Genomic DNA, 16075 nt, shown 5'->3' on the forward strand with positions numbered 1-16075 from the left:
TTCTTTTTTTTTTTTTTTTTTGACAGTGTCTCATTCTGTTGCCCAGGCTGTTGCCTAGGCTGGAGTGCAGTGATGTGATCATAGCTCACTGCAACATTGAATTCCTGGCCTCAAGCAATGGCCTCCCAAAGGAGGGATTACAGGCATGAGCCACTACACACGGCCTCCCATTATGTTAAATCAGAGCATTATAATGAGTTATATGTCAATTCCATCCCTCCAACTAGCTTCGCACATTTTCCTCCAATATAGAACTATGGGACACAGTGGGTCAGTACACACACAACATCTTTTGCTTTTAGTATTTTAATCATCTCTTTTACTAAATTCATTTTTCTCATTTGCTTTGTTTCTTTCTCCACAGTTTTCTTCAATACTTTTCCAATCTTTTAGGAACTCATTTTACACTAGACAAAAATGAGGGCTACATGTGAAGCACAGTATGGAAAAGTATTTCCAACAAGAACGTAATAGCAGGAATGGCTGATACTCAGGATGGTGCTCTGTTACCTCCTCAGTCACTAGCAGCACCAGGTATACACATGCCCTTCAATGATAGTTATACAGATTTCAAAACATCTACAGATGGTTCCATTGGTCTAACAACTGTATTTGGGATATAACAAGATTCTTCCTGGATGTCATTTTTGTTTTTTAAAAAAAGCATTGTATTGGAGCAGGTGCGGTGGATCACACCTATAATGCCAATATTTTGGGAGGCTGAAGTGGGAAAATCACTTGAGCCCAGGAGTTCGAGTGCAGCTTAGGCAACATAGTGGGACCCCATCTCTACAAAAAAATTTTAAAAATTAGCCAAGAGTCGTGGCATGTGCCTGTAGTCCCCAGTACTCAGGAGGCTGAGGTGGGAGGATCACCTGAGTCTGGGAGGTCGGGGCTGCAGTTAGTTGGGATCATGCCACTGCATTCCAGCCTGGGTGACTGAGTGAGACCTTGTGTCAAAAAACAAAAAGGCTGGGCGTCATGGTGGATGGTGGTTCATGCCTGTAATCCCAGCACTTTGGGAAGTCGAGGCAGGTGGATCACTTGAGGTCAGGAGTTCGAGACTAGCCTGGCCAACATGGTGAAACCCCGTCTCTACAAAAACACACAAAAATTAGCTGGGCATGGTGGCAGGCACCTGTAATCCCAGCTACTTGGGAGGCTGAGGCACAAGAATCACTTGAACCCGGGAGGCAGAGATTGCAGTGAGCCGAGATCGTGCCACTGCACTCCAGCCTGGGCAACAGAACAAGACTCCGTCTCAAAAAAAAATTGTATTGAACTATATGATTCCACTTGAACAAAGTTCTTGTTTTGTTTTGTCTTTTTGAGACAGGGTCTGGCTCTGTCATCCAGGCTGGAGTGCAATGGTGCAATCTCGGTTCACTGTAACCTCCACCTCCTGAGCTCTAGTCATTCGCCACCTAAGCCTCCTGAGTAGCTGCGTCTATAGGTGTGCCACCATGCCCAGCTAGGTTTTTATTTTTTGTAGAGACATGGTTTTGCCTTGTTGCCCAGGATGGTCTGGAATTCCCAAGCTTAAGCGATCTGCCCACCTCAGCCTCCCCAAGTACTGGGATTACAGGCATGAGCCATCACACCTGCCCCACTTGAACAAGGTTCCAAAAATAAGCAAAATTACATTATAGTGTTCGACATCAAGATAGTGGTTACCCTGGGCAGTGGGTGGGTGGGGAGTGACTGAAAGCATCTGAGGTGATTTCCTTTCTTGACCTGATAGCATAGATGTACTCAATTTATGAAAATTCATCCAGCCATACACTTATGGTTTGTATATTTTTTTGTATATATGTCATTCCTCCATAAAAAATTTCAAAAACGTTTTAAAAATGTCATATTGTGGCCAGGTGCAGTGGCTCATGCCTGTAATCTCAGCACTTTGGGAGGCCGAGGCAGGTGGATCACCTGAGGTGAGGAGTTCAAGACGAGCCTGGCCAACATGGTGAAATCCCATCTCTACTAAAAATACAAAAATTAGCCAGGCATCGTGGCGGGCACCTGTAATCCCAGCTACTTGGGAGGCTGAGGCAGGAGAATCGCTTGAACCCGGAAGGTGGAGGTTGCAGTGAGCCAAGATCATGCCACTGCGCTCCAGCCTGGGTGATAAGAGTGAAATTCTGTCTCAAAAAAAAAATGTCATATTATGTATTGGGGACACCTATTTTTCCTATGTAAAACTAAGACAAAAATCACTGTGCTGAGAAAAATATACTTTTTCTGGAGTTTAAGGTTTAAAATGAAAAGTGGTTCCACTGGAAGATGTTAACAGGAGGACATTCTGCAGAGAATGCCTTCAGTTTTCTCAAGGCATCTCATTTCCGCTTTCTCACGGCTATTGACAGATTTTGTAGGTAGGAGATGCTCAACATTAGTGGAGGAGAGATAGCCACATAGGATACTGGGCTATCTGTCCCAATCCTCACAGGAGGGAAAAGAACTGGAGCAGGTTCTTTTTTTTTGAGACGGCGTCTTGCTCTGTCGCCCCAGCTGGAGTGCAATAGCGTGATCTTGGCTCACTGCAGCCTCTACCTCCCAGGTTCCAGCAATTCTCCTGCCTCAGCCTCCTGGGCACCTGTCACCACACCGGCTAATTTTTGTATTTTTAGTAGAGACAGGGTTTTGCCATGTTGGCCAGGCTGGTCTCGAACTCCTGACCTCGAGTGATCCGCCCGCCTCGGCCTCCCAAAGTGCTGGGATTACAGGCATGAGCCATCGCGCCCAGCCATGGAGCAGGTTCTTGGATGAAGCTCTGGTAAGCAGGAAGTTTCAGAATAAAGAATGAATCTATATACACGATACAGAAATTGACAGTATTTCGAAAAGGACAGAGAAACATTAACTCACATGGGCCATGGTTTTAGAACTGCAAAAACTGGTCAGTCCTTCTCAAGATTTCTCTGTTGGAGAACTACGGAGTCCTGATAAGCCAGAGCTGAAAGAAGAAAAATAAACCATGAAATACGCTGCGCCACAGAGCTCCCAAAATGATGTACATCATAAATATGAAAACTTTTTTCTCTTCCATTCCTTCTCCCAAACTACTTCCATTGGCTTTTCCAAACTACTACCCACCACTATGCCCATCCCTATCCTATACCCACATATAACTGGGGAAAAGTATAGGGAGTCTAAAGAAAAACAAGCTCTGGCCGGGCGCGGTGGCTCTTGCCTGTAATCTCAGCACTTTAGGAGGCCAAGGCAGTTGGAGCACCTGAGGTCGGGAGTTCGAGACCAGCCTGACCAACATGGAGAAACCCTGCCGCTACTAAAAATACAAAATTAGCTGGGTGTGGTGGCACATGCTTGTAATCCCAGCTACTCGGGAGGCTGAGGCAGGAGAATCGCTTGAACCCAGGAGGCGGAGGTCGCGGTGAGCTGAGATCATGCCATTACACTCCAGCCTGGACAACAAGAGCAAAAAAAAAAAAAAGAAAGAAAGAAATACAAGCTCTGAAGAAATAGGTGACAAATGATGAACTTCGTGTAGAAGCCTAGCTACTTCTGCAAGAGGATTTCTGACCAGGTCGCTCTCTGGCAATGTGGATCTGGTCCAGACACTGGATTACTCAGATTTGTTCTGAGCAGCTCCTCCTCACTCTAGGACAACTTTTCAGGACTGAGAAGGGCCCTGAATCCTGCCCCTAGAATCCTGCCTGAACTGCCTAAAGACAGCAACTAAAAGACCACACAGACTGAACCTGGCAGCTTCTGCCAATGTGAGGCTACCCTTGCCTTCCCCAGCCAGGAAAGCTCGCCACTCCAGTTTTCCAATCAGGGCCTCCCATACCATGACATCCTTCACCACTCCTTCTCTTTTATTGATTAATTTTTTTTTAGACGGAATTTCACTCTGTCACCCAGGCTGGAGTGCAATGGCACGATCTCAGCTCACTGCAACCACCATCTCCCGGGTTCAAGCGATTCTCCTACCTCAGCCTCCTGAGTAGCTGGGATTACAGGTACACGCCACCACGCCCAGCTAATTTTTATATTTTTAGTAGAGACGGGGTTTTGCCATGTTGACCAGGCTTGTCTTGAACTCCTGACCTCAGGTGATCCGCCCACCTCTGCCTCCCAAAGGGCTGGGATTACAGGCATGAGCCACCGCGCCCAGCCCCACTTTCCTTTTAGTGTGCAAGCTGGGGATGGAAGGGATTCATGATTCCTGCAGTTGGTCAACAACATTCATTGTTGTGGCCTCTGCAATCAGGCACATAACAGTATGGCACCCCTCTATGTGTTGGGTACTTTATACACATTGTCAGTTGTCCTCGGTACTGTTCTGCAATGTAGTGCTCTCCTTTTAATAGCTCAGGAAACTAATGCCCAAGGGTCAAATCAGTTAAGTTGCAGACATTTGTTTTGAATCTACATTTCTCTAACTAAAAAGCCAGTTTCTTTTTTTCCTTTTTTGGTTTTTTTTTTGTTTGTTCGTTTGTTTTTGCAGACAGAGTCTTGTTCTGTCACCCAGGCTGAACTGCAGTGGCACGACCATGGCTAACTGTAACCTCTGCCTCCAGGGTTCAAGTAATTCTCCTGCCTCAGTTTCCTGAGTAGCTGGGATTACAGGCGCCTGCCACTACGCCTGGCTAATTTTTATATTTATAGTAGAGACAGGGTTTCACCATGTTGCCCAGGCTGGTCTTGAACTCCTGACCTCAACTGATCCACCCATCTCAGCCTCCTAAAATGCTGGGATTACAGGCGTGAGCCACCACATCCAGCCTAAAAGCCAGTTTCTCTTTCAACTCAGGTATTTGTCTCTGAAGCAAGGATTTCTGCTTCACCAGGAGAAAGCCGATCATCAGCAATTCACTAAAAAAAAGAGGAATAACTAATAGTAGGTTTTGTTTTGTTTTGTTTTTTCAAAAACAGCGTCTCACTCTGTTACCCAGGCTGGACTACAGTGGCATGATCTTGGCTCACAGTAGCCTCGACCTCCCGGGCTCAAGCAATCCTCCCACCTCAGATTCCCAAGTAGTTGGGACTATAGGTGGGCACCACCATGCCCAGCTAATAATCTTTCAAAAAATATTAAATCTCAGAAGATAGCAAAATAGTTCTTTCCATCTATGGTCCACCTACAGAAATATCAGTCTGAGCAATTATCCATGAACAAAAATGCCTTCATAATAGCCAAGGCAACCAGGTGAGAGATCGCAGTACTGGGTGGTAGCACAATAATAAGAAAAGAAGCACTGAAGAGTGCAGGAAGGACAGTTCGACATTACCCATGTCACCCCTCCCCCAGCTCAAGGCAGCACAGTGTAGACAGAGGTATTGCCCACTTGGGGAAAAGTCAGGGAAGTGAGCACAGAACTTTGCCTGTTCCCTAATACCAGGCCTGCCATAGTAAAACCCAGCAACAGGGAGACTCCCAACCGCAGACTCCAGGCCAGTAGCCACAGACTGACCCTCTAGACCTGCTCTGGCATCAGGAAAGATCATGCAGCCCAGGCTTCAGGCTTGCATGATGAACTCCATCTCCAGGCTGCCACCACCATCAGGCTGACATCAGAGGCCCTGGGCTCCAACAGCCCTTAGCAACAGGCAGGCCTCAGTGGCCTCTGCAATCAGGCACATAACAGTATGGCACCAGTCACAGTGGTCTCAGGCTTTGAGCATGCCCCGGCACTGCAGCAGCCAGAGTGGCCCTGGGCTTGGGGCATGCTATGTGCAACACCAGAGAATGTGGTTCCAGCCTTTTGGAGCATCCCAGCACTATACCCACCATAGCAGCCCCAGCCTTAAGGACCAAACCAGACAGGCTGCCCAGAATCACTGGATGGGCTATTGATGGGCTTTCCCAGATGAACCTCATTCTGCAAAGACTGGAATAAATACACAGTCCTTTCAAGTGTGCAGACATCAGTGCACGGTCACAAGGATCAACAACAGTCAGGGAAACATGACATTGCCAATAGGACAACATAAAGTGTCAGTGATTGACTCTAAAGAAATGGAGATGTCTGAACTGCCTGATAAAGAATTCAAATAGGCTAGGCGCAGTGGCTCACACTTGTAATCCCAGCACTTTGGGAGGCCGAGGCAGGCGGATCACGAGGTCAGGAGATCGAGTCCATCCTGGCTAACACGGTGAAACCCCGTCTCTACTAAAAAACACAAAAAAATTAGGCGGGCATGGTGGTGGGTGCCTGTAGTCCAGCTACTCGGGAAGCTGAGGCAAGAGAATGCCGTGAACCCAGGAGGCGGAGCTTGCAGTGAGTCGAGATCGCGCCACTGCACTCCAGCCTGGGTGACAGAGCGAGACTCTGTCTCAAAAAAAAAAAAGAAAGAATTCAAATAACTGTTTTAAGGAAGTTCAGTGAACTTCAAGAAATACAGAGAACTTAAAAAAGTGAGAAAAACAATATGTGATCAGAATGAGAAATTAAACAGATTGAAATAATTTTTAAAATCAGACATAAATTCTGGAGCTGAAAAATACAATGAAGGAAATTTTGAAAATGCAAGACAGAACATCAACAGCAGAATTGACCAAGCAGAGGAATGAATCTGTAAACTTGAAGACAAGTTATCTAAAAATATACAGTTGGATGGAAAAAAGGATGAAAAGAAATGCAGAAAGTTTATAGGCTTCATGGGACAGCATCAAAATAGCAAATATTTGAGCAGTAGGAGCTAAAAAGGGAGAAGAGAAAGATAAACAAGTAGAAAGCTTATTTAAAGAAATAACAGCAGGCACAGAGGCTCATGCCTATAATCCCAGCACTTTGGGAGGCCAAGGTGGGATCACTTGAGTCCAGGAGTTTGAAACCAGCCTGGGCAACATAGTGAGACTCTTCTCTACAAATAATTTTTTAAAAATAAGCCAGGTATTGTTGCATGTGCCTGTAGTTCCAGCTACATGGGAGGCTGAGGCAGGAGGATCACTGAGACCCAGAAGTTCAAGGTTGCAGTGAGCTATGATCATGCCACTACACTCCAGCCTGGGCAACAGAGTGAGGTGAAAGGAAAGGAAGGGAGATAAGAAGGAAGGAGGGATGGAGGGAGGGAAGGAGGGAGGGAGGGAAGGAGGGAAGGAGGGAAAGAAGGAAGGAAGGAAGGAAGGAGAAAGAAAGAAAAAAGAGAGGAAAGAGAAAGAAAGAGAGGAAGAAAGGAAGGGAGGGAGGTAGGGAGGAAAGGAGGAAGGAAGGAAGGAAGGAAAAAAGAAAGAGGAAAGAGAAAAAAAGAGTAGCAAAAAACTTTCCAAACCTGGGGAAAGGTAAGTATCCAGGTATAGCCCAAAGTTAGAAGGAAGAAAATAATAAAGATTAGGGCAGAAATAAATGACACAGACCAGAAAGCCAATAGAAAGAATCAATAAAATTAAGAGTTGTTTTTTTGAAAAAAGAAAAAACCCACAAAATTGACAAACCTAACTAAGCTATACTAACCAAGAGAAAACAGAAAATATTGAAAATATTCAAATAAAACCAGAAATGAAAAAGGAGACATTACAACTGATACAACAGAAACATAAGAGACTATTATGAACAAACATACACCAGAAAATTGGATAACCTAGAATAAATGATTAATTCCCTGACACATACAACCTACCAAGATTGAATTATGAAGAAATAAAAAATCTGAACAGGCTGGGCATGATGGCTCATGCCTGTAACCCCAACATTTTGGGAAGCCAGTCATTATGACAAACAGTATGGAGAGGCCTCAAAAAATTAAAAATAGAACTACCATATGATCTAGCAATCACACTACTATATATATCCAAAGGAAATGAAATGAGAATGTCAAAGAGATCTCTGCACTCTCATGTTTATTATAGCATTATTCACGATGGCCAACACATGGTGTCCATCAATGTTTGAATGGACAAAGAAAATCTGCTATGTAATAAAATGTAATACCATTCAGCTATGATAAAGAAACAAAACCTGTCATTTGTGACAACACGGATGAACCTGGAAGGACGTTATGTTAACTGAAATAAGCCAGAAACAGAAAGATAAACACCACGTGATCTCATTCATAAGTGGAATCTTAAAAAGTTGATCTCGACCAGGCGTGGTGGCTCACGCCTGTAATCCCAACACTTTGGGAGGCCGAGGCGGGCGGATCACCTGAGGTCGGGAGTTCAAGACCAGCCTTACCCACACGGAGAAACCCCGTCTCTACTAAAAATACAAAATTAGCCAGGCATGGTAGCACATGCCTGTAATCCCAGTTACTTGGGAGGCTGAGGCAAGATAATCACTTGAACCCGGGAGGCGGAGGTTGTGGTGAGCCAAGATCGCATCATTGCACTCCAGCCTGGGCAACAAGAGCGAAACTCCGTCTCAAAAAAAAAAAAAAAAAAACACTTGATCTCATAGAAGTAGAGAGTAGAATGGTAGTTACCAGAATCTGGGGTAGTTGGGGGTGGGGGGAAATGGCAAGGTTGAGGAGATGTTGGTCAAACGATACAAAATTTCAGTTACATAGGAGGAATAAGTTCAAGAGATCTATTGTACAACATGGTGATATAGTTAACAATATATTGTATTACTGAAAAAAGCTAAGACCTGTAAAGTGTTCTCACCACAAAAATGGTAACTACGTAAAAGGTAATTCATATGTTAATTAGCCAGATTTAGACATTCCACAATGTATATATACTTTAAAACACCATGATGTACATGATAAATACATATAATTTTATCTGTCAAAAAATAATTTTAATACTAAAGCTCGGTATTAAGAAAATGACCAGCCTGGGCAACACAGCGAGACCTTGTCTCTACAAAAAAATTTAAAAAATTAGCCGGGCATGGTAGCGTGCACCTGTAGTCTCAGCTACTCAGGAGGATGAGGCAGGAGGATGGCTTGAGCCTGAGAAGCAGAGGTTGCAGTGAGCTGAGATGATGCCACTGCACTCAAGTCTGGGCAACAGAGTAAGACCCTGTCTCAAAAAAAAAAAAAAAAAAAAAGGAAAGAAAGAAAAAAGAAAAGAAAAAAAATGAATGTTAAAGCAAACAAAATGTACCTTTTTACAATGACTGCATTGCGAGACCTAAAAGACTGATGATGCCCTATAGTAGCAAGGTCGTGGGGACACCGACACTAGGTCGGTCCACATTTAGAGCTATGTGAAGCAGCATTTCAATCCTGTAAACTCTGAATCAGAAGCTCCACTTCTGACACTAAAGGGACTGTTTGTATCTGTACATAAAGATCATGCAGAGCTATGGCCGGGGCAGTGGCTCACGCCTGTAATCCCAGCACTTTGGGAGGCCAAGATGGGCGGATCACCTGAGGTCAGGAGTTCAAGACCAGCCTGGCCAACATGGTGAAACCCTGTCTCTACAAAAGCACAAAAATTAGCCGGGCATGATGGCAGGTGCCTGTAATCCCAGCTACTCGGGAAGCTGGGGCAGAAGAATCGCTTGAACCCAGGAGACGGAGGTTGCAATAAGCCGACGTCATGCCATTGCACTCCAGCCTGGGTGACAGAGGGAGACAGTGTCTCAAAAAAAAAAAAAAGAAAAAGAAAAAAGATTATGCAGAGCTATGCTGACAGCATGGTTTATAATGGATTAAAGTTGAAAAGAACCTAATTTTGGAATGATTCAATAACCTGTTGTTTATTCATACCATTGAAAATGACACAACCATTAAAAATGATGTTGCCTTAATTTTGAATGGGTGAAGCCAGTGTGTTAAAAAAAGAAAATACCAGCATGTGTAGTGTGAAACTATTTTGACAGAAAAAAAAATCATGTTTCCCTAGCAGGACCAGTTAAAATGTTTACAGTCACAGCCAGCAACACGCACCACCACATTAAACAGAGTGTGAGCCTGAAATACCCAAATACTTCAAATAAGACTTTCCCGGCTCAAGTTTTTCTTTCAGTCTTCCCTTTAACTGAGAAAAAAAGCTAAGGATACTGTAAAAACAGATGCTGTTTTTTCTGAGTGGCTTTTTTGCTTCGGCTTCTCATTCATGAACCAACTCTATGATTTAATTTGCCCATGTGTGTTGGAGTATGGCCTAGAAAAGAATGGCAAAAAGTCCCCGACTGATGTCTTCTAAGCACTGAAGGCAGCCCCATGCTGCTTCCTTTCACATCTTCCTGACAAACAGGTTTATTTTGCTTCTGAACCAGTCCTTTTGGCTAAGATGCCTATGAAGCCCTCTAGCAGATGTTGGGTCTCCTTGACCAACCGGTCTCATTTTGCATATAACATCATTAAAATAAAAACTGTAAGGCATACATCTGTATGAAACCCAGTTACCTCCATAAAGACCCTGTAGCTTCAGTATAATCTGGACAAAACTTGACAGTGTGCGCCATCATCAGATTGATATCTCTTCCCTTCATCATGAGATTGCTGAATAAAGCAGGAAGGAATTTTTTTTTTTTTTTGAGACAAGGTCTTGCTTTGTCACCCAGGCTGGAGTGCAGGGGCATGATCTCAGCTCACCACAACTTCCACCTCCTGGGTTCAAGTGATTCTCCTGCCTCAGCCTCCCGAGTAGCTGGGATTACAGGCGCATGCCACCACGCCCAGCTAATTTTTGTATTTTTTTTTTTTTGAGATGGAGTCTCGCTCTGTTGCTGAGGCTGGAGTGCAGTGGCATGATCTCAGCTCACTGCAAGCTCCGCCTCCCGGGTTCATGCCATTCTCCTGCCTCAGCCTCTAGAGTAGCTGGGACTACAGGCACGTGCCACCATGCCCAGCTAACTTTGTACTTTTAGTAGAGACGGGGTTTCACCGTGTTAGCCAGGATGGTCTCGATCTCCTGACCTCGTGATCTGCCCGCCTTGGCCTCCCAAAGTGCTGGGAATACAGGCGTGAGCCACCGCGCCCGGCCAGATTTTTTTTTTTAAGTACGCATAATGACGATATTTGGTATACTGTTGTAATTACCAATATATGCTTTTTTTTCTTCATATTAGACAGGTTACTTTCCAGTTCCCCGTATGAAATGGTGAGAACTACAGTTTCTACCTGAAAGGACTGTTATGAGAAATAAATAAGATACTACATATAAGGCACTTAGAGTAGTAAATAAGCATTTCATAAAAGTCAGCTATATTAATAAAGATGAAGAATACTACATATGTTTCTTCCCACAATTATTTTTAAAATTCTACTCAGGCCTGTAATCCCAGCACTTTGGGAGGCCAACACAGGCGGATCACTTAGGTCAGGAGTTCAAGACCAGCCTGGCCAACATAGTGAAACCCCGTCTCTACTAAAAATACAAAAATTACCCAGGCATGGTGATGCATGCCTGTAACCCCAGCTACTTGGGAGGCTGAGGCAGGAGAATGGTTTGAACCTGGGGCGGGTGGCTGCAGTGAGCCAAGATCGTGCCACCGCACTCCAGCCTGGGTGACAGAGCAACTCTGTCTCAAAAAAATAAATAAAAATAAAAATAAAAAAAATTCTTCGCAGCCCTGCTCTTGATAGGCAATCCTTCTTGATTATCAACAATTTACAAAAGGAGGGTACATAGATAAAACAAATGTGATAGGATACTAATTTTTGGATCTGGGTGATGAGGAAAAGCACTAAATTACAACCTAACAGTAACAAATCTACTGAGCACTTAATTATGTGCCAAGCATTAGCTAAGGGTTTTGCATATATTAATTCCTCTACTCAGAGTCATCCTATATAGCAAGGTCTATCATTATCCTCATTTTGCAGATGATGAAACTGTGGCACAAAGAGATTAAATAAATTGCCCCAAGCTCAGGCAGCTCTAAGTGGCAGGTTGAGGACTAGAACCCCCCTACTTTAGCTCCATAACCCATACGACTGTCACTGTACTAAACAGCATCTCATGAGACCTGATAAATACGTGGCCTGAAACAAACTCATGCTGTCAAAAACTTCAAACCACTTTCCGAATTTCTACTGTCTTCCCTTCCCTTCTAATAACCCCTTCCCTTGTTAACACAGACCTCTCCACTAAAAACCCTATCGTATTGTCACTCCTTAAAAGCCTCAAAAGCAGAAAAGATCCTGTCGCCAATCAAACCACCTCCTTTCCCTGCTTTTGAACTCAGGGCGGTGGGGATCAGAGAGACCTAGTGTGTAATTCCATCTAAACTGTAAACTCCTCAACTAATCACCATCGAATGAAAGTTCTGCGCGGTGGCTCACGCCTGTAATCTCAACATTTTGGGAGGCTGAGGTGGAAGAATTCCTTGAGTCCAGGAGTTCAAGATCAGCCTGTGCAACATAAGGAGACCTCATTTCTACAAAAAAATTTTAAAATTGGGGGTGGGACCACGTGCCTGTGGTCTCAGCTACTCAGGAGGCTGAGGTGGAAGGATCGCTTGAGCCAGGGAGGTCCAGGCTGCAGGGAGCGAGATCACTTCACTGCACTCCAGCCTGAGGGACAGAGTGAGACCCTGTCTCTAAAAAAAAAAAAAAAAAAAAAAAAAAAACACTTAAGTAACAAAATAAAGCTCTGCAGTTAGCTTCTCTTCAGGAGGTTTACTTCCAGACCATCCAAATGATTAGAAAGAGGCAGCTCATAAGAGAAACTAAATTACTGCCAAATGCTCCTGTCAATATCTACTGGAGGCTGGGCGTGGTGGCTCATCCCTGTAGTCCTAGCTACTGGGCAGGCTGAAGCAGGAGAATCCTGCTTGAACCCGGGAGGCGGAGGTTGCAGTGAGCCCATCGTGCCACTGCACTCCAGCCTGGGTAACAGACCCAGACTCCGTCTCAAAACACAGACCCAGACTCTATCTCAAAAAAAAAAAAAAAAAAAAACCCTACTGGAAAGGGGTAGGAATTGGAATCTACCCTCATCACCCCATCATTCACTGGGAATGGAGGCCAAAGCACCAGGTCAGTGGACAGGACATTTCAGGGGTTAAAGCCTAACCAGCTGAAGATTAACTGGAACAAGCCCGCATAGTCTGACAAAATCATATCTATTGACTGGCAGAAAGGGAGAAAATTCCACAGGACGGGTTGGAATAGGATGGACGAGAGAGAGGAGAAAAGCTCTTTCGTAAACGGTTGAGTTCCAGCTGAAGGATCCTAAGGAGGATCTAATGACAGCTGCGATCTGAAATGGCTGCTGTTTCCGAGGTGAGATTAGGAGAGGCAGGGATTAATGAGATATTGAATGCAATCATGAGTGTAATCAAGAGGGTATCCCCAGTAATAAAATGAAAACAGCAAAGCAAGTCTAGAACATCACTGGTAAGAAAACTGTAATCTCTGAAAGAGGGAGTCATTATGCCATTTTACAACTACTGCACCACCTGGGGAGAAATCATGTTTTCTATTAATTTTGCAACTGGGTTTTTATCTGTCTCTTCCTTCCTAGCCTGATTAATGACAGAGTTGCTTCATTGTTCAGTCCGAGCTGATTTTCACTCCACAGAAGAGGAAAGCAAATGCCCCCACGCCCAGAAAAATAAAAATTACACTTCATGGAACAAAAAGGAAACACAAACTCATCTGGATGTTGACTTGTCTATATGCAACAGCAATCATTTCCTCCTCTCCCCGTTGCCTTCCTAAAGAACAGCAGGATTGGGAAAGGAGACGTGAATCTTGAGACCTCGGGCCTTTCCTGGAGCCGGCCTTGGCTGATCAGGACACACCCCCGCTAGCGCACTTGCTCCCTCCGTCTACTGCGCGCAAAACCCGATGGAAATAACCGGGAGCCTGGAATAAAGCTGACCCTTTCCCGTATCAGAGAGAAAGGCCAGGTACACGAAGACGGGGCTGGAATCTGTCTCCGAGTTCCCCGCAGTTTCCATGGGAGGGAGCTCGGGTAAAGCTGTGCAATCTGCAGTTCTTCTTCAGACTGCGTCTTTTTGTTTGGGGGCCTTCATTCACTCCGGGGTTCCTGCATCTAACTCGGAGCCATTCCGGGCCGCTGGACCTGGGCGGCTCTGAAGCGGGAAGGCAGAGGACGCAACAGGGCACCCGGCGCCCAGTCAGCGCCACAAACTCCACAGCTACTGCCTCCTGGCTCACACCGAGGTCTGCGCCGCCCCCCCGCCACCCCCGCGCCCATTGCCTCGGTGCAAGCGACCAACTCACCTCTCGGAGCCGACACCAGCAGGGAAGCCGGAAAGAACTGCGAGCGGAGGCCTGTGGGAAATGTAGTCCGCCGATGGGAGGGTCTGGTTCCAGCCCCAACGGGCTGCGCGCAGTGCGCGTGCGCGTGCGCGGGCGCCGGAGCTCCGGACGCGCTCGGGACGGGGGAGCCCTCCAGGCTGCGTGGGGCTGAGGCGAGCTCGGGCTTGCGTTTGCTTTTGTCGCTGAGGAAGACTTTTGTTTGTTTATTTTCTTGAGACAGGGTCTTACTCTGTCGCCCAGGCTGGAGTGCAGTGGCGTGATTAGTTAGCGCTCACTGCAGCCGCGACCTCCCGGGCTCAAGCGACCCTCTCACCCGAGCCTCCAGAGTAGCTGGGACTGCAGGCGCGCGCCATCACGCCCAACTAATTTTTTAAATTTTTATAGAGACCACATCTCCCTATGTTACCCAAGCCGGTGTCGAACTCCTGGGCTTAAAAGATCCTCCCGCCTGAGCCTCCCAAAGTGCTGGGACTACAGGCGTGAGCCACCAGGCTCAGCAGCGGAGGATTTAGAAAGAAGTTTTGGCACCAGCATGTGCCTAATACGTGTACTAAACACCTACCAGTTACTCATTGCATACACCCAAGCAAGTTGTGGGCATACATCAGGCATGCAATGAAAATACTCTCAAAGCCCACCAGAACCTGGAGCAGGACGTAAACCTAGAAAGGTCGCTCGTGCTCACTGCGCTCTCCCTTTCTCCCACTCTGTCTCGGGTGTGTGTGTGTGTGTGTGTGTGTGTGTGTGTCTCGGGGTGTGTGTGTGTGTGTGTGTGTGTGTGTGTGTGTGTGTCTCTCGTATCTCCTGCAGTTGTGAATGTATTGTTCTACTAAAAATACAAAAAATTAGCCGGGCGTGGTTGCGCGCGCCTGTAATCCCAGCTACTCAGGAGGCTGAAGCAGGAAAATCCCTTGAACCCGGGAAGCAGAGGTTGCATTGAGCTGAGATCCGCCATTGCACCCCAGCTTGGGCAACAAGAGCGAAACTCCGTTTCAAAAGAAAAAGACTAACTGGAAAGGTCTGTCTCAGATGAGATTGAATTTGTCCTGTCCTGTGTTCCTTCAGGAAAGAAATGGGATAAGCCCACCAGGGACCACCCTGAGGCATCTTCTGTATCCCAAATTCTTTGATATATTAGTTAATACATGAAAGAATTTGTTCTTAAGAATATAAAACTTTGGAAGATATTTGAAAATACCTCGGCAATCTTGTTTCATTTTGCAAAGAATAGGATATGCATGAAATAGGAGATAAATGAAAAATCTGAGCTACTTTATAACTACTAAGAAGGTGGCCAGACGCGGTGGCTGACGCCTATAATCCCATCACTTTGGGGGGCCCAGGCGGGTGGATCACGTGAGGTCAGGAGTTCGAGACCAGCCTGGCCAACATGGTGAAACCCCATCTCTACTAAAAATACAAAAAAATTTAGCCGGGCATGGTGACACACACCTGTAGTCCCAGCTACTCGGGAGGCTGAGGCAGGAGAATCGCTTGAACCAGGGAGACGGAGGTTGCAGTGAGCCAAGATCGTGCAGCTGCACTCCAGCCTGGGTGACAGAGCAAGACCGGTATAAAACAAAAACAAAAACAAAACAAAACAAACTACTAAGAAGGCCGAAGCCCCAAAGTATTTTTTTAATTCAAAATCACGGTCCTATGTACATGTTTACAATGAAATTTATGTAAGGAAATCAACACTCCATTAAAAAAACAATAAAAAGAATTATTAAAATAGCTCCTCCATATTCTCTGTTTTGACTAAGTTTTTTTTTTTTGAAACAAAGTCTTGCTCTGTCACCCTGCCTGGAGTGTGGTGGCACAATACTGTCTCACTGCAACCTCAGCCTCCCAGGTTCAAGGGATTCTCCTGCCTCAGCCTCCTGAGTAGCTGAAATTACAGGTGCCTGCCACCACGCCCGGCTAATTTTTTGTATTTTTAGTGGAGACGGGGTTTCACCACGTTGGCCAGGCTGGTCTTGAACTC

General features: G+C 45.5%; 1 protein-coding gene across 3 annotated transcripts in view; it reads right to left on the reverse strand.

Moving 5' to 3' along the window:
* Window positions 1–14098, reverse strand: part of ZFP14 (ZFP14 zinc finger protein) — a 42585-nt gene extending 28487 nt beyond the window's left edge. For 2 of the 3 annotated variants that reach the window (XM_054462339.2, XM_054462338.2), the window contains exons 1-2: window positions 14050–14098; window positions 2866–2953 (exon numbers count right to left, since the gene is read on the reverse strand). In XM_054462339.2, the coding sequence (XP_054318314.1) occupies window positions 2866–2874 (9 nt within the window). In that variant the 5' untranslated portion in view covers window positions 2875–2953; window positions 14050–14098. Of the gene's footprint in view, window positions 1–2865; window positions 2954–8808; window positions 8832–14049 lie in introns of those variants that run through there. The other variant, XM_054462337.2, reaches the window with a different exon arrangement.
* Window positions 14099–16075: the final 1977 nt, after the last annotated feature.

The sequence above is a fragment of the Pongo pygmaeus genome, chromosome 20, assembly GCF_028885625.2.
Source record: "Pongo pygmaeus isolate AG05252 chromosome 20, NHGRI_mPonPyg2-v2.0_pri, whole genome shotgun sequence".
NCBI classification, from domain to species: domain Eukaryota; kingdom Metazoa; phylum Chordata; class Mammalia; order Primates; family Hominidae; genus Pongo; species Pongo pygmaeus.